General features: G+C 31.9%; 1 protein-coding gene across 1 annotated transcript in view; it reads right to left on the minus strand.

The window, feature by feature from the left end:
• The window catches only part of LOC145032221 (alpha-dioxygenase PIOX-like), a 26,128-nt gene extending 9,838 nt beyond the window's left edge, over positions 1-16,290 (minus strand). Inside the window, exons 1-2 of the mRNA XM_078980966.1 lie at positions 15,995-16,290; positions 15,649-15,915 (exon numbers count right to left, since the gene is read on the minus strand). Of these exons, the coding sequence (XP_078837092.1) occupies positions 15,649-15,915; positions 15,995-16,114 (387 nt within the window). The 5' untranslated portion in view covers positions 16,115-16,290. The remainder of the gene's footprint in view (positions 1-15,648; positions 15,916-15,994) is intronic.
• Between the last annotated feature and the right edge of the window lie 6,502 nt (positions 16,291-22,792).

Genomic DNA, 22,792 nt, shown 5'->3' on the forward strand with positions numbered 1-22,792 from the left:
AAGCAATGCCACTTTCATGACTTATCAAATATCTATTTAGGTTTTAGGATGTTGCTCCAAACACTAAAAAGTCATTATTCGTCAACCCTATTTGTTGATATGCTAGCATGACCAACACAAGGGGCATACCCCACTAAGCGCACATGTTTTTTTAACCTACATCATTCGTAATTTTGGGATCAAACTAGCCTTATACAAATTTACACCATTTGACTTGAACAACATCATCCACTTGAATATTTTCTATTTACATCAAATGGTCATATGACATCAAATTCTCTAAAAATAGAGAGTTAGCTTCCAAAAATTAACCTCTGGCATATGAAACTCAAGCTTATAATAGTATACAAAAAGGAAGTAAAAAATAAAGAAAATACAAGCAATATAGATGAGATAAATAAGAGGAAAAATAGTTAAGTAAATAGTGTATATAACACATATAAATTAAAAAAAGGGACTATGACTCACACTACTCCATTTTCCTTATTTTAAGCATCCACACTCATATACAAGGTTATTTCCTTGGAATGAGCAAAATCCTTCTTTCCTAACCTACACTATCTTTCCACTTCCTTTACATGCGTCCTATCTTCCTCACACCATTACTTGTAACCATCTCCATTCTTATAACCATAGTAATTGGTTGCTTCTTTTATACATGTTTGAGCAACCATCATCTTTCTTCCTTTATTTTTTAGATGATCAATGCCATTTGTAACCTATTAATAATGTTCAATTGTAAATATATTATAAAATTTATTTCTAAAACTCAATCTTCTCACAAATTCATTCTCAATAAGCCAACATTATGATCTATACACAATTGTTGTCAAACCTACCATCTTATAAATCTACCTTTAGTTCATGGGAGCTTTTAGTCGTATAAAACTAATATTGTCACCCTCCACTTTAGCTTACCCACCTTTCATAATAGGAAACATATTTTTCAACACTATTTTCCGTATGAATCATAGATCCTAAATACCCTTTAGGTGTAGTAGTTTCTCTCTGATGCATTGTTATATACTCCTCTATTATTATAATCCCTACCGAATCTATACCAAATATATTTCATCTTGACACTTTTGACTTGTAACACTTTCTCTTTTAAAGTCCTACTCCAAGTATCTAATCCAAAATTTAGTAGGATCATAGTCTTTTGCCATCAACACAATATCTTTAGAAAAATCATACACTTTTTGGTACCATTCCTTATATAGAACACTATATATAATCCAAAATCAAAGCAAAGATGTATGTGCTAAAAGCTAATATCTAATGCAACATAATTTCCATTATATCACCGGTTGGAGTTTAGGCAAATATGGTGGACCAAAGTTACATATCGCATGTAGAATTGGCATATCTCATTGGGACCCTTTTAGCTTCTAAAGTCATCCAAATTGTTTCTCGTGGAACGATATCATACATCTTCTCCATGTTATGAACACCATATTAGGATCCATGCTTCTTTTTGTATGTTTCTTGATCTACAAGGTGTATTAGGAGGTGGATCATTTCTAATGTTGACCATGTTGACATTAAGTATAATTGATTTTCCAATACTACATTTTCATGACACAACCTCGCATTCAACGCTCTGTCACATAATTTCATGGTACACTAAGTAGCTCAATATCATCCTAATTAACAGACTTTATACACCTCCCTTGCTCTTCTATATAAATGACTACTAAATCTCTACTCAACTAACATCTTAACAGTCTTTAGAAGCACTGTTAAATTAAGAGGTTTGTTAGTGAACACACTCCTTCCTCTAAAGCTACTCACACATTAGTTAACATTCTTTCCGGACCTTTAACTTTCTCATTTCCATGCTTCTTAATGCTCTATTCACCTCCTCACACTAATATTCGTGCAAGCACGCTTAACTAGAGAGTTCAAATAGGATCTAGTGCATTCTCTCATTGGCCCATCCTTCTTAATGCTCTATTCACCTCCTCACACTAATATTCGTGCAAGCACGCTTAACTACAGAGTTCAAATGGGATCTAGTGCATTCTCTCATTGGTTTTTGATGCCTTTTAGATATGATTGTCCTTTTTTTTTTTTTTTGTATCCAATAACATTTACATCTCTTTATATGGCACATAAAATATTCTTTGATGTGAAGAAACTACATGTCTCAATTTTTTAGAACAAATTAAGTATTAAAGGTTTAAACAATAAAGATACAAACATACTATCTATATTCGCCCCCACCAACAACGCCTATTGATTGAGGGTGTTAGAACTTTATAAATGAGGTCTAAGGTTGAAACTTTGATACACCCTAAATATAACTAATGCTCCATGATTTAACCTACACATGAGGAGCCCTTGTACATATTCGACATGGGTGGTACATACGATGCAATTTATCGTTTTTTAATGTGATATTCGTGAAATTAATAACTATATAAAATCACTTTGAAAATATATATATTTCAAAAAATTGACTAAAAATATTTTGACGATAGAGTGTACTTGTTGTCATATAACTTCTCAATGTTTTTATGAGAACCGAATATTAAATTCAATATTTGCTAGTTTAACAAATTTCATAATGTAACAATAATATATATATATATATATATATATATATATATATATATATATATATATAAAATAGTAAACTTACTATTTTTTTTTTCTTTGAAGAATTGGTCCCTGTACTTTGCTCCTTATTTTTTTACTTATTTTGATACTTTTGGTCATTGCAATCAATATTTTTACATTTTTTAGGAACCTTTTAATATTTAAAGTTTGGCCACAAAACTTTAACGATTTGACAACTTTGATCCCTTTTTAAAAATTTGCTAATTCCTACCCCTTTAATTCTTTAGCCGTTTTGACATTTCTGATCCTTGTAGTCAAAATTTTTATATTTTTTCATAAAAACATGAAAAAAAGATCTCGGGTAAAGCCTAGGTTTTTCATTCTTGCACTTTCTACGTCTGTCATATTTATCGATTTGAAAACAACATTAAAAGTTTTTGGCCCCCGCATAGCGGGGGTAAAGTTTCTAGTTATAATTAATTTAAGCTGTTTAACATGATTCTTATTATAGTTTTTCTTACATAATATTTTGTATAAATTAGAATATATCATTTAAACTTTATAATTATTTTTCCCTATATAATGATAAAAAAACATATCTCAATCCTCTCTCTCTCTCTCTCTCTATATATATATATATATATATATATATATATATATATATATATATATATATATATATATATATATATATAGGGTAAAGTGAATATACCTAACAACCTTATATAAGCTTAGGTATCTAACCACATTATACTACATTGTTTTGCATTATATTTCTATTGCAATCGTCTAAGGTTCTTAAAATTCAACCCTTAACTTGATTTGCTTCCAAGATTTTCAGATATTCACCATTATATTCTTCCTACACCATTTGATTTGTAACGGTAGTATATGAAGCCCACCAGGAGGTCTCCGATAGAAAGACGTCATTTGAAGGATGATAATGGTGAAAGTTCAAAGATTTTGGAAACAATCAAGTTATGAGGTTGAATTTTAAGAACTTTGGGTGATTACAATGCAGATATGATACAAAATTACGTAGTATGATGTGGTTAGGTACCTAAACTTATATAAGGTTGTTAGGTATATTCACTTTACCCATATATATATATATATATATATATATATATATATATATATATATATATATATATATATATATATATATATATATAGAGAGAGAGAGAGAGAGAGAGAGAGAGAGAGAAAAAAGTGAATATACCCTTAAGGGTATGTAAGCTTAGGTACCCAAACTCATCATAATATGTCATTTTGTTTGATATATTTATTATAATGTTCTTCAACTTTAATCCTTAACTTGATTTACTTTCAAAATTTTCAAGATTTCATTATTATCTTCCTCTTACATCACATCTTTTTGACGAACATCAATTAGACTATATATATTATAGTTGAAAATGAAAATTATGTAAGAGGAAAATAAATGTGAAATTTATAAAAATCATTGAATGAAATCAAGTTAGAAGTTGAATTATAAGAACATTAGACAATTACAATGTATATATATGATACAAAACGACGTAGTATGGGGAGTTTGGGTACCTAAGCTTATATATCCTTAAGGGTATATTCACTTTTCCCATATATATATATATATATATATATATATATATATATATATATATATATATATATATATATATATATATATATATATATATATATATATAGGATCGTAAATCCTACTTCTTTTTTTTTTTTTTTTTTTTTTTTATTTTTTTTTTTTTTATCATTAATGTACAGTTATTTTTATTTTAAACTGTTATAAAATATATTTTTATATTACGTAATAGTCGGTATAAATCCAAATATGTCATTGAGACTATCTTATTTTTAGAATATTAGATTATTAATTATTTACCTCTACGTAATGTGAATTTTATCATAATTTTTTTTATGTAATACTTGGTATAAATCAAATATATTATTTAGAAACTTTCCCTTTTGTATATATAATAATACAAAATTGCATATATCAGATATGACATATTTTCGATCTTAAAATTTGTTTCATTTATACTGTTATAAAGTATGGTTCTTTCCTTTATATTGTTACATATTACGTTTTTCATAACATAATACTCGATATTAATTGAAATATATTATTATGAAGAGTTCAGATATACTTTTTATCTATATATAATGATACAAATTTCAGTTGATCCAACGTATATCTGACATATTTTTCAGTCTTAATTTTTTATTATATCATTATAAAATACATTTTTTAGTATCATATATATATATATATATATATATATATATATATATATATATATATATATATATATATATATATATATATACTTTTTCCTTTTACCTTTATAAATAACTCAAGCAAGCAAATTATTGTGGTTTTCTTTACAATAACTTTTATTATATAATAATGTGTAAATCAAAATATATTATTGAATCCATTTTTATTTATATTGTTTTAAAATATGTATATTTTATATTGTTATGAATATCCATTTTTCAAATTATTTTTGTTATGAATTACATTTTTTGTATTACTTAATACTTAATATATTTCCATTTTTCAACATGTCATATTGCTCAAATATGATGTTTGATAGACGTTAAAATCCATAACAATCTCATAAACTAACTGCTATTTTCTATTGAACCTGATAACTATTATTGTTTGATTTGAAAAAATAATTACATTGTTGCAATTGTTTTCAATGTTTTCTTTGCATCACATACAAACCCTAATTTATAATAATAAACTATTGAATTGATTGTATTATCCTAATACTAACTTGCAACAATGTAATTATTTTTTCAATTGTTTCATGCTAGTTAAACAACTTTAGACAAATGTATCGAAAACTCAATAGAGTCCTAAATCATGGAACTCTAGTGCATTGTTTCATGCTAGTTAGCCCAAAGATGTAATGCAAAATTTCAGACACTACATAGGAATGTTAGAATTGTAGATAACAAGTGCTTAGATATCACATTTGTTGGGGATGTGCTTCTCAATACAAATGTAGGAATGAAATTTACCTTGAAGAATGTCAAGTTTGTTCTATACCTAAAGAGAATATTAATATTAGTAAGGCAACTTAATAATGAGAATCACCATGTTACATTTGGTCATCAACAATGGAAGGTGAATAAAGGGGCCTTAATTCTTGCTAAAGGTCAAAAACATGGTATAATATATATGGTGGAGGTTTCTAAATATGAAACACCCACTCTTGAAGAATTAAGGGTAAGTAAGGAGGAAATAAAGATGCTAGTCTCAAAAGGAAGAATTCCATATCTGGAGACCGTGACAATTACTTCTCCTGAGCCATGTATCCTTGGAAGACAGAAGAAAGCCACTTTTATAAAGATAGGTCATCCATCTAATTCTGAGAAATCGGAGTTAGTTCACTTAGATGTCTATGGTTCCACTTCAGTCTCTTTAATTAAGGGATCCCGATACTATGTTATCTTCATTGACGAATGCATATAAAAAGTTCGGGTTTATTTCTTGAAGCAGAAGTCTAAGGTTTTCAACACATTCAAGAAATGGAAATCTACTATGGAGAATGAAATGATCTTGAAGATCAAGTGTTTCAGTTCAGACAATGGGGGTGATTACAACAACAAAGAATTTGTTGACTACTATGCTGACCATGTAATCAAAATGCATAGGAGGGTTTTAGAGTCACATAAAAATAATAAAGTAACTAAGATGATAAACCATACATTGAACAAGAGGGTGAAGATCGATCACGAGACTTCATGGAGATTTACCCAAGATATTTTGGGCGGATTTGTTCAACACATCAACATATTTAATCAATAGAGAATCCTCAATCTCCATAAGGTTCAAAATCCCATAAAAGGAAAGTCAAGGTCATGAGATTTCACTTAGACACTTGAAGGTTTACATTTGTGTCTCGCATGTCAAGGTTAAAAATTCAAAGAGAGACAAGCCAAATGTTAAGGTAATGAAGTGCAACTTTATAGGCTATAGGTTGGATGACAAGGTTACCACTTATATGCTAACGAGAATCAAAGTATTATCAGAAGTTGGGATGTTTTATTCAACGAGAGTGTCATATATAAGAAAAGACTTGTAGAAGCCTATGAAAAAAAACATTAGGTAGCAAAAAATCAAGCTGAGTTTGAAGATATTTCATATGAATACATTAAATACCTGTTAGTATCGAGATAGGTTAAAGTTTAGGAAGTAGTGTGAGCTCATATAAACCTAGAGATAATAGGAGCATAGGTGATAGTAATTAAGAGGGTAAAATTACAAATTCCGAGGCCTTGAGGATAAAAGACTCCATTAGAGAATGAACCTCTAGTATTTTTGTATATGCACATATGCATATATTTCCATTTGTTCATACATATTTTTCTGCATACATGCATAAATATATGTGCATATATGGATATACACATATACTTTATGAATGTTTTTTTTACATATGTAGATATATGCAAGGTGCATATGTTAATATAGATATTATGGATATAAAACATATTAATTTTTATAAACGTTCTTATATATGTGGATATGTGCATATATTGATATGCATATATGTATTGGATATGTGCATTTCTGCATATATTGATATGCACATATGCATTTTTGTAAATGTTCTTGTGTTAATTATTTTTGAATGTTATGTAGATTTGGAATAATTTTGTTGAGAGATTTGAAGATAAAAAAAATGATAACTTAAAGAAAATATGAGAATATGAACATGAAGAAATGAAGATACTGTTGGGTTCTATTCCAAAAACCATTTTCTAAAAAAGATAAAAACAACAACGTAAGATTTATAATCTGAATACATTTAAAACCATTTTAGCCTACCAATGATATTTTTTCATTCATAGAAAGATTAAACCAAACATAGAATGAAAATAATCACAAATTTTGTGGATTTTGAATCCTCAAGGTGGGGCTTGGAAGTTGATAAATATGGCAAGAAAGACCTATAGTAGAGTTCCTCTATATGTATCCGCCAAGCAAGTGTTAGCTACCAAAGATATTAGTCTCCTCTTGTATTAAATGCTTCTTAAGCCTTTAAGAACTAATATCAAAATGCTATTAAAGAGAAGCACTTATTAATCAACAACTATCTCACTAGTTCTTCGAAAGAAACCAAGTAGAAAAATGAAGAAGAACCCATGGTTCTAGAGAGAAAAAAAAGAAGGAATGATCAACAAAACAACTGGTCATTCGTATCTTTATATACTTGTATTTATGTAATAATGAAAATACTTCCATTAAAGTCAAAGCATATCAATGTAAGGAAGTACGAGTGTGTAAGACATTGCTTCACAAGCAATCTCAATCATGTAAGCATGCTCTCAACCCTACACACTAAATAGAAGAATGATGTGACTTTCACTAGCTTTTATTTCATAACATGTATAAGTATTAATATTCATGAACTTCAATAGGTCCAAAAATATGTACACAACTTATAAATCATATCTTATGAGTTTCTATTTGTTTTCTCTGTTGAAAATATAATTTTCATAAAATAATAATTTCCCAGTCAAACACAAGAGTTAATAATATTAATTAATAATCAAATTCTAATAAATAATCAATAAGTGTCTACTTGATATAAGGTGTAACCCTATAGGATCATATGTTATTAGAAAATATCATTCTATAATAATTCTTGAACATAAAGATCTTTTAGATACTTTGAAATTTTGTTGTATTTTTTGTTTTCTTTGTTTTATCTTGTATTGACTAAAACAATTAATGTAGGATTGTGTTTATGGATAACTGTGATTATATATATATATATACATATATATATATATATATATATATATATGTGTGTGTGTGTGTGTGTGTGTGTGTGTGTGCGCACCAGAAACAAGCATATATGCATATGGAACTACATGTTTTTTTAACAGTTTTTAAAAAATTACTATTTTTAAAAAATTAATGTGTTTTTTAAATATTTCTTTCTAAAAAAAAAAATTAGCATCTTTAAAAAATTCAAAGATTATTATTTTTATCAAAAGATACGAAAATTTGATTTATTATGTTAATTTTTAAGACTTGCTATTAATGTTTCTAATAAAAAAAATTAAATAAGATCTTTATCATAACAATCATGCCCTTAATAAAACTTATTTGATCTTACACTCTATTTTTAGTTCATAGGTTTTCACGAATATATGAATTCTCAATGGAACCCAACTCTCTCTCTCTCTCTCTCTCTGTATATATATATATATATATATATATATATATATATATATATATATAACTAAAAAGGGACGCAGGTTTTGAAGTCTACTCGATGAGTTAGAAAGTAAGTCTGCCAGAATGAAAGTCTAATTTCGGGGTTTTGCACCCTATTTAAGCATCTTAATCCCTACTTGTTGGCCTCATTTCTGGTCTCCAAGTCCCAAACCCTAATCCACGAAACCTTAGTGCCTTGTATGAGCTTGTGAGTTATTTTTGAGTGAATATTGTGTGTTTTGAAGCTTGTTGAAGAAGGAGGAGCTTGGGGATTCAGAAGGAAGCTAGTAGATCTAGAAACAACATCTCATCTTCTTCATTTTCTAGTAACCAAGCCTCAAACTTGCTTAATAGCTTGTTAGATCTCCTTGTTATCATTTTATGGGGTATTTGGTTCAAGAAACACGATCTTTAGGACATGGACATCCCAAGTGGATATACTTTCAGATCTATGACCTTGAGGGACTCACATGGCATAAAGGTGCAAACTTTATGGCCATGGAAGCACCATGCAAGCTATAAGTTGCCATCTAGCCTTATAAAACCTCAAAAGGCCATGCATGGAGGAAAAGGCATAAGCTTTACTTGCTCAAATGATGTCTAAGGCCTAAATCTATGTTTATACACCTTAGTTTGGAGTATGGGTGACTTGTGGACCAATATCTAAGTTTTAGGGAGTTAGGGTTTGAGCCAAACCTGTTATATGAGGGTATTAGTGGGTAAAGATGAAAACTTTACCCTTAAAATGACGTTTTTAGTGTGTATGAGAAACAAGTGTAACACCTGTTCCATGTATTACTTAATTTATTTAAGATCTAGGGTTTGGTATATGGACTCGGCGAGTTGGCCATCCAACTCGTCGAGTAAAGGGCATGTCAGGGACACGGGATCTACAACTTACTCGACGATTAGGCGCTGTAAAGATAAAACCCTAATTTTAGGGTTTTCACCTTATATAATCTCCTTAAGAGTCTTGAGGCTGACCTTCCATTAGCCTCCAAACCCTAAGAACGTTTGTGCTAACCCCAATCCCTATTCTTTTCGATTTTGTTAGCTAGAGTGACTTTTGAAGCTTAAGAAGAAGGAAATAGTGGGAAGATCCAGCAAACCAAGCACCCATCCTTGAGCTTGACCATCTTGTAGAGTGCTATAAGTCTTCAAGACTTGATTTTTATCATAAAATATGGCTAGATCTTGAGTTTACTCTTCATTTCCTATCACTATTGTTTATTGCATGCATGGGGTTCATAATGTTTGCAACTTTATAAATCTCCAGAGAAAAATGGTCCCAAGGTGGGCTAGATCTAGCCTTTGGTCGAGCAAGGACACCATGCAAGGGTTTTTAGAGCATATTTCCCTCTTTTTGACCATTTTGACCCAGGGACATGCAATTGACATGCATGTCCATAAAGCCTCCATCTTTGGAACGTTCTGAGGACTAGAAACTCTTTTAGAAAGGAGGGATTTCAGATCCCTAGAGTTTTGGACCATATGGCAAAGCTTTGGAGCTTTCCAACCTTTGATAAAGGCCTTAGAGCATTTGGAACGATTCTAGAAGGTAAAGTTGGAAACTTTATCCTTCTAGACACCTTTTGGATTCAGATCTAAGCTCTGGAGTCCCTGCATTCGGTGTATCATCACAACAAGCAAGCAGGAAGGGGGACTCGATGAGTTCCCTAAGCAACTCGACGAGTCAGGTTGGGTTTCCTTGTTTTTTGGATATCAAGTGAACTCGGCGCATTGATTAAACAACTCGACGAGTTGGCTAGGGTTTGATTAGGTCTTCTGGACTCGGAAGGAACTCAACGAGCCACTAGATGCACTCGGCGAGTTGAAGTCAACATGAACCGTTGACTTTGACTTATGACCTTGACTTTGACCAAGGTTGACCACGATTGATTTTGGGGGTAATTTTGGCTTTATGACAAGTCTATCTTATGATGCTTTTAGGCAGTTGAGTTGGAGCAGCACGTGGGACATATATGATTGTAGTTTTTCAGTTTAGTATTCGTGAAAGGTGAGTCTTCTCACCATACAAATGGGTCTAAGGCACCAAGGCCGACCCATTTCATGATAGTTGGTATAATTGCTATGTAGAGGAGTGTGTCATATTTATGTAGTGATATGTGGTAGAGATAAATTTTACAGCTAATGGTAGAGATAACCTTTATGGCTAATGGTAGAGATAACCTTTATGGCTAATAGTAGAGATAGCTTTTATAGCTAACGGTAGAGATAACCTTTATGGATGATGGTAGAGATAGCTTTTATAGCTAACTGTAGAGATAACCTTTATGACTAATGGTAGAGATAGCTTTATAGCTAAGGTGATATATGATATATGGTAGAGATAACTTTTAGAGCTAAAGTGATATGTGATATGTGGTAGAGGTAGCTTTTATAGATGATATGATACGTGTTATGTGGCTTGTGTGTGGGGTATGCTCTGGGGAACTCACTAAGCGTTAGCTTACAGTTTGTGGATTTGTATCGGGTACATCAAAGCCCAACGGCAAGAGCAATCCTTGATGGCGCGGCGTGCACTCTCTCAGGTGTATTTATGGGACATTATGATGTTTTGGAATAAAAGTTGTATTTGATTTGTGTTTTGAAAACAAATATATTTGGATTTCGTAATTTATGGAAATGTGTTCGATTAAGCAAAAATGAAAAAAAATATCTTTGAAAAATTGGGTCGTTACAACAAGAAACTTAGATCTGAAGTGTAGGGGCTTAATCCATTAAGATGGCCCAAGCAGACAGAGGAACTCGTCGAGTTATTAGAGAAACTCGACGAGTTGAGGCGAGTTATCCCGCTGTTGAATATGGTATAACTCGACGAGTCTGAGGATTACTCGATGAGTTGACTCGCTTAATCGCGACTATGAGTAGCTAGGAAACTCGATGAGTCAGAGGGACCACTCGACGTGTTGGATCACTATTTTAGGACTTTGATTTATAGAACTCGACGAGTTGATAGATCAACTCGGCGAGTTGAGTCAACCTAGAACGTTGAATTTGACCAGAATGTTGACTTTAACCAGGGGTAAAATGATCATTTTATCTTTAGAAGGATTATCAGTTTTTGACAAAGTGTTATTGTGATAATGATAGCCGGGGAGTCGTTAGAGCAGTCGTCAGAGATTCCTCACACGAGACTTCAACAACCAGATTGTGAGGTGAGTTTTCCTCCGGCAGGAACAGGTCAAAGGCACCAATGTCGGTCCATTTATGTATGTTAGCGTATGCCGAACTTAGGTCCGATGCCGGGGTTAGCCCGATGTAAATTATATGTTTCTGGACTTTGGTCTGATGTCGCAGCAAGCTCTAGGAATGTTTGTATGCTTGTTGTCTTCGTGATTCTTGCATGTGTTTGTTTATATGTTCCGGACTTTGGTCCGATGTAGGGGTAAGCCCAATGAATGTTTAGCTTATATGTTATGTGTTATATGTTTCGGGCTTCGGTTCGATGTTGGGGCAAGCTCGAGGAAAATCTAGCTTATATGTTTATGTTATATGCTTGTTGAGATGTTATATGTATACCAGACTTTGGTCCGATACCGGTCGGGGTACGATGTAGTGGGCAAGGCCCAATGTATGCTATTATGTGATTATGTGTATGATATGTGGTAGTTTGGGAAGACTCACTAAGCTTCGTGCTTACAGTTTTCAGTTTTGGTTTCAGGTACTTCCGCTAGCAAGAGGAAGAACTCGGGATGACTGCATGACACACACCACAATTTTTAGTCTGGGATGATTTACTTTGATATTTTATCATATGATTTTGATATATTGACAGTTGTTTATGATATTTTTGAGATACCCAACTTATGATTTTATATGATGAAAGACAATTATGGTTTTTATTTATATTATAAAATGAAATTTTTGAACCGTATTTTTATGATGTTTCAATATTATTGAATGATAGAGTTTAAAGAGAAAAATACAAAAAACAAACTAAGCACGGTCTATAATGGCTAACCATCACTATAACTTATTATTTTTGACAGATAAATAATGCCTACTGACCTTCATTGTAAAAAATATATCTTTAAATATCATCTCTAACTAGAAAAGCTTTTTCACAAGCTTATTTTTTTAAAATTATATATCTATCATCGTAACTCTTATTTAATTTATCATCTTTAAACAAATGACATATTCGATATTAATCTAATATATACTTTTAATATTTAAAAAACAATAAAATAGACGATTCTTTTATTTTGTATATTTAAGAAACAGATTAGTTGGTTAAACATGATAAAGTTTTAAGTTAAATATTAGTAAGGGTATCAAATAAAATGATATTGAGATTAGGTAGTGGTAGCATGGTATACCACAAATAAAATGATATTGAGATTAGGTGGTAACATGCTATCACATAATACAATATTCAGCGGTCAATATTGAAAAATAAATAGTTAATACCAATCTTAAAAAGATGGTACATTTGCTAATAGACATTTCAAATGCTTATTTCATAAAAGGGTACATTTGCTAATAGGCTGTTAAAATGCTTATTTCAGAAAATCTGAAAGTAAGTTTGTTTGGGATTAATATTATGTTTGATATAATAGTTGAAAAATTAACTGTTGGTTTAAAATCTGAAAGTAAGTTGTCATTTGAGATTAATATTATGTTTGACAGAGTAGTTGAAAAGTTAACTGTCGGTTTATAATCCAGTTGATAAAAAATAACATTAGGTAAATACGATCTGATAAGTTAGCTGAAATATATTAAATAAAATAATATAACAATTAGACGGATTTATGTTTTATTATTGATTAAAGATATATTTGAGAAATTTTAAAAAGCTACCAAAATTTGGTTTAAGTAGTTTTTTTTTAAAAAAAAAAAAATTAGCTTATAAGTTATTTTTTGTCTTATTAAACATAACCATTTAAAAAAATTAAAAAAATTATCTTATTAGCTAGCGCACGGTGACTAACCAATAAAAATAAGTAATGTACTCTACTATTAAAAATCTTTTATTATTTTATCAATCAAACAACAATAGTCTCTACAAAAACTCTTATGGGATATGCTTTTTGTTTTTGCGAGAATAAATTTGGGCCACATATTTTTTTTACTGTAAACTCCTCTCGTTTAACAGCGCGACGGATAAACTTAATATCATATACGATTATAAACCACCACATGTTTCTTTTTGCCGCAAAACCCCCCGCGTACCGATGTGGGTATATGCTTATTTTCAAGTGATTATTCATATACAAATATTATCTGTCCCGTCGTCCCGGTACACTGTAATGCTTAAGCGAAAATTTTGTAATATGTGATAATATATTTACCTATATATTTACATATAAATATTAAGTTCCTTTATCGCGTTAACATGATGGTTTTGCGGCAAAAGAAAATATGTGGTCCGGATTTCTTTTCGCGTTCTCGTTTTCATAATTGTTCTCATTTAAACTTTATATATATATATATATATATATATATATATATATATATATATATATATATATAATCTTAAATTAACTAAAATTTTAAGATGTTTGAACTTTGAAAGCTAAAGTTTTAATGTTTGTATCGTCACAAAATATTTAGTTTTAATTAGAAAACAGATTTATCTAGTTATTCTTAGAATGATAATAAATCAATACTATCATCTACTAAACAATTTTGATATGTATCTAATATTAATTATTTGTAATCTAGATAGAAAAGGGGTCCATATTCGATGCAATCATTGTACCACTTGTAATGGTAAAGAGGAAACATAAGAACATTTCTTTCTATAATGTTTGTCGGGCAAGGAAATTAGAGCAAAGATTAATGGCTGGTGGAAGGAGTTTTCTCTCATTGCTACCTCCTTAATTGAGTGGTGCGATGAGACTGCTTACAGGCGGATGAAGAAGGAAAAAATGATGCTGAGGGTCATTACCAAGACATATTTGTGGTATCTTTTGAATCATATGAATTGAATTGTCCTTAATTAACAACAAATTGGCTTGTTTTAGACGTGAAAATTGTTGCTTTTTATTGGCTCAAGTCTAGGACTAGAGAGGGGTTAAGGTTAGTTTGGGAGAGTCCTTGAAGATCCAATGTCCCTTGTGTTGTAACCTTCCCCTAGCATCTTGTTAGCATTTCTAATTATATTTCTAGACTAAGTGTAAGATCATGTATTATATTTGTTAATTAAAAAAATAAATAAATATAAATATTTAAATATTTAAGAACTTTGGATGTATAAGAAAACAAAAAAAATAATAACTTATAAAAATCGTTTTTTTTTTTAATTTAAATAAATAAACAAAATAAACTAATGAACTTTAATTTGAGATTTTTAAAATAAAAAGGTAAATCTATTAATGAAATTGATATTTATTTATTAATACATTTATTATAATCATTATATTAAAGTATCATGTGAAATTTATTAAAATAGAAAAAACTTGTGGAAAAGAATTTAATTTAAAATAACCATAAAATAATATTTGATGAATTTGTCATTCATTTATTAAAGTAAAATGTTAAAAAAATTATATTTATTTTATTATAATTTTTACAATAACTAGATAAATTTGTTTTCCGATTAAAATTAAAGATTTCATGATAATACAAAAAATTAAAACTTTAGTCTTCAAACATCTTAAAAATTTAGTTAATTTAAGATTAAAAACATAAAATTCGTTTAGTAAATGATGATCTTGATTTTATTATCATAATAACTAATTGTATAAAAGGTTATAACATTTATTAATATGTTTGGTATCTTTGTTACATTTTTATAATGTAGCAGTTAGAATAATCACTATCAGCCAATTCAGAACTAACAAGTAACAATATCCACACGACGCTAATCTCAATGTACGTACCTTATCTTTCTGATCAACAGGAGGCATGTTCCGGCCAAAAAAACTTCCTTCACCACCGGCACCTTCATTGAAAGGATCAGTGAACTTTCCATCGGCTGTTCTGAACGGAAAGTCAGCAGCATTGAACCGAACACCGACAGGAGTCTTCCCAACGTTGAGTAAACTATACTTGTCATGAAGACGCCGGCGTATAGCCAAGTACGACAGTCCCAAGAAAACCGGCAGACGGTGCCACCCGATGCCTGACTTGTCAACGCCGTGAACGTTCTGTACAGATGATTGATCAACTTTTGTGTGGAATTAATCAAGATTTTAAGCAACATGCATGCAGCATGAGAATACGTACCAGGAAGAGAACTTTGTCTGTCAGTGTCATTCTTTGAAAGACTCCATGGAAATCAGCATGGATGAAGTTCTTGATAGGTGAAAGAAGATGAGATTTTGCAGAAGACATGAAAGGGATCATGGGTTTGGTGGTGCGACTTACAACAATATCATAGCCCTATATATTAGCTGTGTTTGTGTGTTTGGGTCTTCAAAATAATAATAAAAAATTGACTGGAAATGAAGATGAGACTGGTACAGGAAGGCGGTATCCGAAAGAACCAGAATTGGCGAGTTTTTAACTCGAGATTGTACAACTAGACGTCATTAAACCACTAGAAGGGTTAGATCATTGAATAGGTTAAAATATATAATAGTAAACATAGCATATATTTAAATTGCATAAAAAAATCATGTCGAACTTTTACTTCGAATTTAAAATAAAGTCGACTTAAACGTCATTCTTGTTCTTTTTAGTTTCATAACATATTATTGTTTTACTTCAAAAATCAAAATACTCTATTTCAACTATCGACATTAGATACTGTAACTTTGTTGTACTTAATATAGGTGTTAGGGTTTAAGCACTTCAACAAACGATAAACAATTTCACACAAAGCGATGATTCATAACGAAAAACAAGAACACAATCAATTTATGTAGTTCATGCGATCAGAGTGATCGACTACGTCTATGATGAGCACGAAAGCAAAAGATTTTATTGCTTTATGCCAAATGAATTTTTGATGCATTAGGTTACACAAATTTAAGAGATATAACTACTAGTTGGTTGATTTAAAACTATCAATAAAACCAAACCTAAATAACTCTAACAAAAGCTGCCCCAGACGATAATGAAGGTGAATCTGATATAGAAACAAACCCACACATAATATCTTTATGGGGAGCTTCCTATGTCCCTAGCAAGGAACGAGACCCTTGCTTGGTCTGCCTAACAACTATATAGGGTCAAAGGGTGAATCAATATTCACAAAATAAAAAATTTCCACTTGGAGGATGATAAACAAAATTACTCTCATCCAATCTAAAAATATGTAATCTCTCTCTCTCTCTCTCTCTCTTTCCCTCTTATATATATATATATGTGTGTGTGTGTGTGTGTGTGTGTGTGTGTTTGTGTGTGTGTGTCTGGTCCACGACTTCTATTCATCTTTAAACACCTAGAAGGTTAGTTGAACCCGTACACATTTAAAAACATTAATATCAATCATTTCAACAAGAGAAGCACTCGAAACACCCTTGGAAGTTGAATCATATGGAAGAGGATTCACAATAGTGACTGTTATCTCTGTGTGGGATGTACGAAACACTCTACATCTAGCACCAAATACCTTGCGTTGGAAAACAGTTGTAGCAAAAGGGATGGCCACAAAGGCTTCTTTTGGAGGCATACCAACAACAACATGAAGTTTAACTGCTTCGTCTGGAACCACATGCAAAACGGGAAATGTACGCTCAGTCCGGGGTTTCGAAGTTAAAGATTCATTAAACATTTATTATTCTCCACAACCCGTATAGTCCTTTTTCGCTTTAGAGGAGAAATGTTAATCACGAGCTTGTAACGGTACGTTACATTTTCTAAAGGTAGGGTTCTTTTCCCTAGACACATCTAGCCCTAATTTCCTCTTCGAGGAAAGCTTTTTCCAAACACCCAGGTTAAAGAAGAGGGTGGTTTCCCACTAGCATGCTTTGTGTTAATAGTTTCATGGATAATCGTCAGGGAAACAACAGTGGAATCGTTACCTGAGGCAATAAGGGAATTTAGAGTAGAAGCATCATCCACTACTTGACTGGAACTGGCAAGCTGTTTCTTATGCAACCACTCAACAGTTTTTCCCACTATGGTCTGCAAAGGCCGTTTCCTCAACTTATTCCAATGAGAGCTCAAACTAGCCATCCCTAACATCGTTTCGTTAGGATCCGATCATTTCACATAATTTACAGAAAGACGATCGTAGATATTGTTAGGGAGCAAAGTCACACTTGAATGTATTTGTGCTTTACCCACTTGTATTGTGTAATGACTTGTCTTTCCTATAAATAGGAAGTGAGTGACACTCATTTATGTAATGATCATTTTGGAGTGTTAGACTAGAGAGAGAATTTGTACAAGACCCATTTGTATACTCTTTCTAGATCTAATAAGAGCTTAACACGATTTATTTACTCTATGCGTTCATAGTTTACATGATAATTCACTAGATCTTTTCTAATTTCGCATATGCCATCATAATCAACACCACTATAATTGGTATCGGAGCCGATGTTCTTGATTCAATCAAGAATTGATCCATGATGGCAATCTAGATTTGATGATTCTTCATGTTCTTATTGATCTTCGTGATTAGAGAGTGTTTTGTGTTTTAGAAATCAATTTTTTTTGCTTAATTTGATCCATAATTTGATTTTCTCTATCTATAATACTTGTTTGTACCACTTGCTCTCACTAGAATTTGGTTCATATTCACTTTCTCTCTCTAGAGATCTCCTTGATTTTTTACTTTCTCTCTCTAGAAAACCCATTCAAAATCACTTTCTCTCTCTAAAAAAAACTCAAGATCCTATTGATTGATGAATGATGGAAGAAACAATTCGTGATGATTGGTTTGTAGAAGGTTTTCTATGGTCATTCAAGTTTGAAGTAATTCTCAGTTGTTTTGTAATCGGGTATTTCAAACGAAATTTACTCATTTATAAGAAGAAATGAGAATGTGGAAAGTTCAGTGACTATCCTATTGATCATGATTATCATAAGATGTTGCTTGATCGTTTGGTAACAACTTTTCATGAAAGAAGGAAGAAGAAGAAAAATGATGAAATAATTGAAGGAATTCGTCTTGATGAATGTAAATATGGTGATAATATTCTTGCTTCTTACCCGGATGTTCACGATGTTCAAGAAAAAGGAGTTCAAGTTGATTCTCAAGATGAAAAAGTTTTTTGCTCGATTGGAGTTCAAACCTATGATGTTTTATGTGATTTGTTTGAATAAATGATTCCTTATCGGAAGCCGGTGATCCAAGAAATTCACAAGTATCAAACTTCAAAAGATTTTATTCAAACTCAAAAAATTGAAGTTGTAGAAAGTGGGTTTGTTCATCAAATCAAGTCTTCAAGATGCAAAAAGGTGAGAAAGAAAAAGAAGAAGAAGATTAAACGCAAAAACAAGCAGGTTTACTCACAAAAATCGTCAAATGTTGTGAAGCCGAAATCCGTGAAACAAAATTTGGTTTCCAAAGCAACAATCTCCAACGGTTGCATTGAATTTGAAGTCAAAACCCAAAAGTGTTGATGGTTCTTATGAAGATGTTCTTGGATCGATGAAGAACATGAAGAACACAAAGAACGAGTTGTACATCACGAATAGTGGGTGGTACAATGTTCAAATTGGAGATTTTCTCGTTCCAACAAAAGAATCAAGATCTTCTAAATTTGATTCGTTCGTTGAAAATGGAACTCGATTCGTCAAAAAAGTATCTCAAATTCTCAAATAGATTCCAAAACGTCGATGATTTTGATCCGTGCTTTTTGTTTTTCATTTTTGATCTATTTGCCTCATTGGATCAAATCCGTTTCAACTCCTTTGATTGATCCAATTATTTTTGTTTAGATCAAAATTCCAAAAATCATATCCAAATTCTCAAATTTTTTCTACTATTCATCAAATCAAAATGAAAATCAAATTTTCCTTGTCATTGTTCATCAAAGTGTATTGGTTTCGAAGCCTAAAATAATTGGTTGTTACTTTGTAACTGTTCACCGAGACTATTTGTGCCCAAGTTCTTTTTGTTTGAATACTGTTCATAGAACAAAAATTGAGCCCAGATTAACATTACAAGTACTGTACATTTAATTTGAGCTTAGTTATCTCTTCGAAAATGTTCACGATCTGATTCGTTATTACCTTTTATTCTTGATGTTCAAAGTTTAGCTTTTCTCTTCTCGTTCTCATCATCACTATTTAATTCTTGTATCTTCAAGTCGATTTTGAAACTAAATTTCAATTGATTTCAGCGATGTATTGGAAGTCGATTAATAACAAAGACCTGATACTTTGTTTTTGGCTAATCGATTTGAGGGTTGAACTGAGAACAGTCGGTCAATGTGACGTTAAGTCTAAACTGGAATCGATGGTTAGATTGACTTTCAAAAGTCAAAGGACGGCCGATTGATGAACAAGGATCGATTTTTAATGAAGTTGTTTGATGATTTTGGGGTTAAATTTCGAAGGTTTGTTAATTTTGTTGTCGATGGTCATCAATTTGGGATGAACAAATGGTTCCTCATGTTGGTTCAATTTTGAATGATTGAAGAGTTAGGAATCAAATTCGCTTTGGGATTGTATGCGAAGATTACTGTTTGAATGGTGATTTTGATTTTGAAGGAAGGCTTGAGAACAAAGAATGATTTTGATTGGTGTTGAAATCGATTTCGATAGCGATAGTTGTTGAGTTGGATGTCGCTGTGAGATTTTGAAGGTTTATTGGTTTGAGGTCAATGCATGTAATATGATTTCAAAAGCCATAGTTTAAGAATCGGAAATCGAAATTTAACATGGAAGTGAAGAACTTAATTTTACATACAGGAAGCTTTGTTGATTTTGGGAAGTCTATTGATAGAGATTAGAGTCGAATTGCAGTTTTAGGAACAAAAGTCAGTTTGTGGATAGGGATATCGACTTGTGAATTAACAATTTCGACTTGAGAAGAAAACCGATGGAATGGGTTAGAAGACGAACTAACTACGCTTTTGCTAGTTGTTTTGTAGTCGATGGTTTGTATTAACGTAATGAAGCTTTTGTTGATGACCCTGTGATGAAAAAGAGAAGGTTTTGTGGTTGAATGGTTCAGATGAGATTCAGTTATTCGCATACCTTTGTTTTTGATATTCTATTGATTAAGTAAAAATTTCGTTATCAATGGTGTTGACCTTCATGACTGAAACTAGCGAAGATTTTTTTGTCTTTGTAACGAAAGGGTAGGAAGAAATATCCGTGTATGTATCTGATAACGAATTGGGGAAGAAGAAAACTTAAAGTTTTGAACTTGATCCCTGAAGTTTCGAAGATATGGCTTAAATGGTTTAGGTTTATAAGTGCAACAATAATTGGAGAAGAAACCAAAAAGTTTCGAAACTTACCTTTAATGTTTCGAAAGATTGACAGTTTGCACCCACTTTCGAAATAAAGACTAAACTTTCGAAAGTTTGAAGAAGTGTGCGGAAGTTTCGACAGTAGCACCTGAAGTATCAAAATTTTGGCAGAACATACCCAATTTCGAAAATGGAGTTACAAAGCTGAGAAATTGAAAATATTTCATTTCTGTTCCCTACAGTTTGTGCGAATTTACACTTTCTACCCAGTTCACAAATAGGGGAGAGTTTCATATATTTGGCTGTTTTTGACGCAACGGGTCCCTGCATAATTTTGTTATTGATAAATTTTACCCGGATTTTGGAAAATCTTGCACCTCTCACCCAAAAGTTGAAAATTTTCATAAATTGGAAATTTTTTCGAGGCTTTTTAGTGATTGTTTTTCCGTGTAAGTTTATCGGGAGTTTCATTTTGGTACACATCAAGGGGGAGTATTGTCAAGTTCATTCCTTGGGCGCTTCTCACCCTTAATGGGTTTTATAATCATTTTTTGATTATAAAAAGGGGGAGAATGATGGGTATTCGAAGTGGTTTTTTCAGGTATTCATTGCGGATTTGAAGAGAAGTATTAATTCGAGGGGGAGTTTGGTCTTGATTGCGCGAGCTTGTTGGATATTGAAGCCGGACATCCAATCCTAACTTTGATGGGGAGAATGTTAGGGTGAAAAGTCACACTTGGATGTATTTGTGCTTTACCTACTTGTATTGTGTAATGAGTTGTCTTTCCTATAAATAAGAAGCGAGTGATACTCATTTATGTAATGATCATTTTGGAGTGTTAGACTAGAGAGAGAATTTGTACAAGACCCATTGGTATACTCTTTCTAGATGTAATAAGATATTAACAAGATTTATTTACTGCATGTGTTCATAGTTTACATGATGATTCACTAGATCTTTTCTAATTCCGCACATGCCAGAAAACAAGTATAGTCGAATCTATCAATCAAATAATGCTATGAGATATGGGCCCTGCCCATACTCGGCTAATTATGAGATACGGGCCCCGCCTACACTCAGCTACTAATCTATAGACATAACATACATGGGCCGACCTTGGTGCCTTCAACACGTTCAACTAGGAGGAAACCCACCTTACAAAGCTAACCATGAAATCTCACGGTGAGGAATCTCTAACTGCTGCTCCAACGACTCCCCGACTATCATTATCACAATAACACTTAGTTAAAAAAATCTGATAATCCATCTTAGGGTAAAATGACCATTTTACACCTGGTCAAAGTCAACATTATGGTAAAAGTCAACGTTTTGGGTTGACTCAACTCACCGAGTTCTATAAATCAAAAACCCTGGAATCACGATCCAACTCGTCGAGTCATCCCCCTGAATCACCGAGTTCCCTGGCTACTCATAGTTGCAATTAGTCGAGTCAACTCGTCGAGTCATCCTTAGACTTGTCGAGTTCTACCTGGTACAAAATCGGGATAAATCGACTCAACTTGTCGAGTTCCTCTATGGACTCGACGATTTCCTCAGTCTGATTGTGCCTTCTTAATGGATTAATCCCCTACTCTTCATATCTAAGCTTCTTATATCTCATGCATACTGAAAACGTCCTTTTAAGGGTAAAGTTTCCTACTTTACTCGTTAATACCTCAACTTCATGGGTTTAGCTCAAACACTAAC

The sequence above is a fragment of the Lactuca saligna genome, chromosome 2 (genome assembly GCF_052625555.1).
Source record: "Lactuca saligna cultivar CGN05327 chromosome 2, ASM5262555v1, whole genome shotgun sequence".
In the NCBI taxonomy this organism is placed as follows: Eukaryota; Viridiplantae; Streptophyta; class Magnoliopsida; order Asterales; family Asteraceae; genus Lactuca; species Lactuca saligna.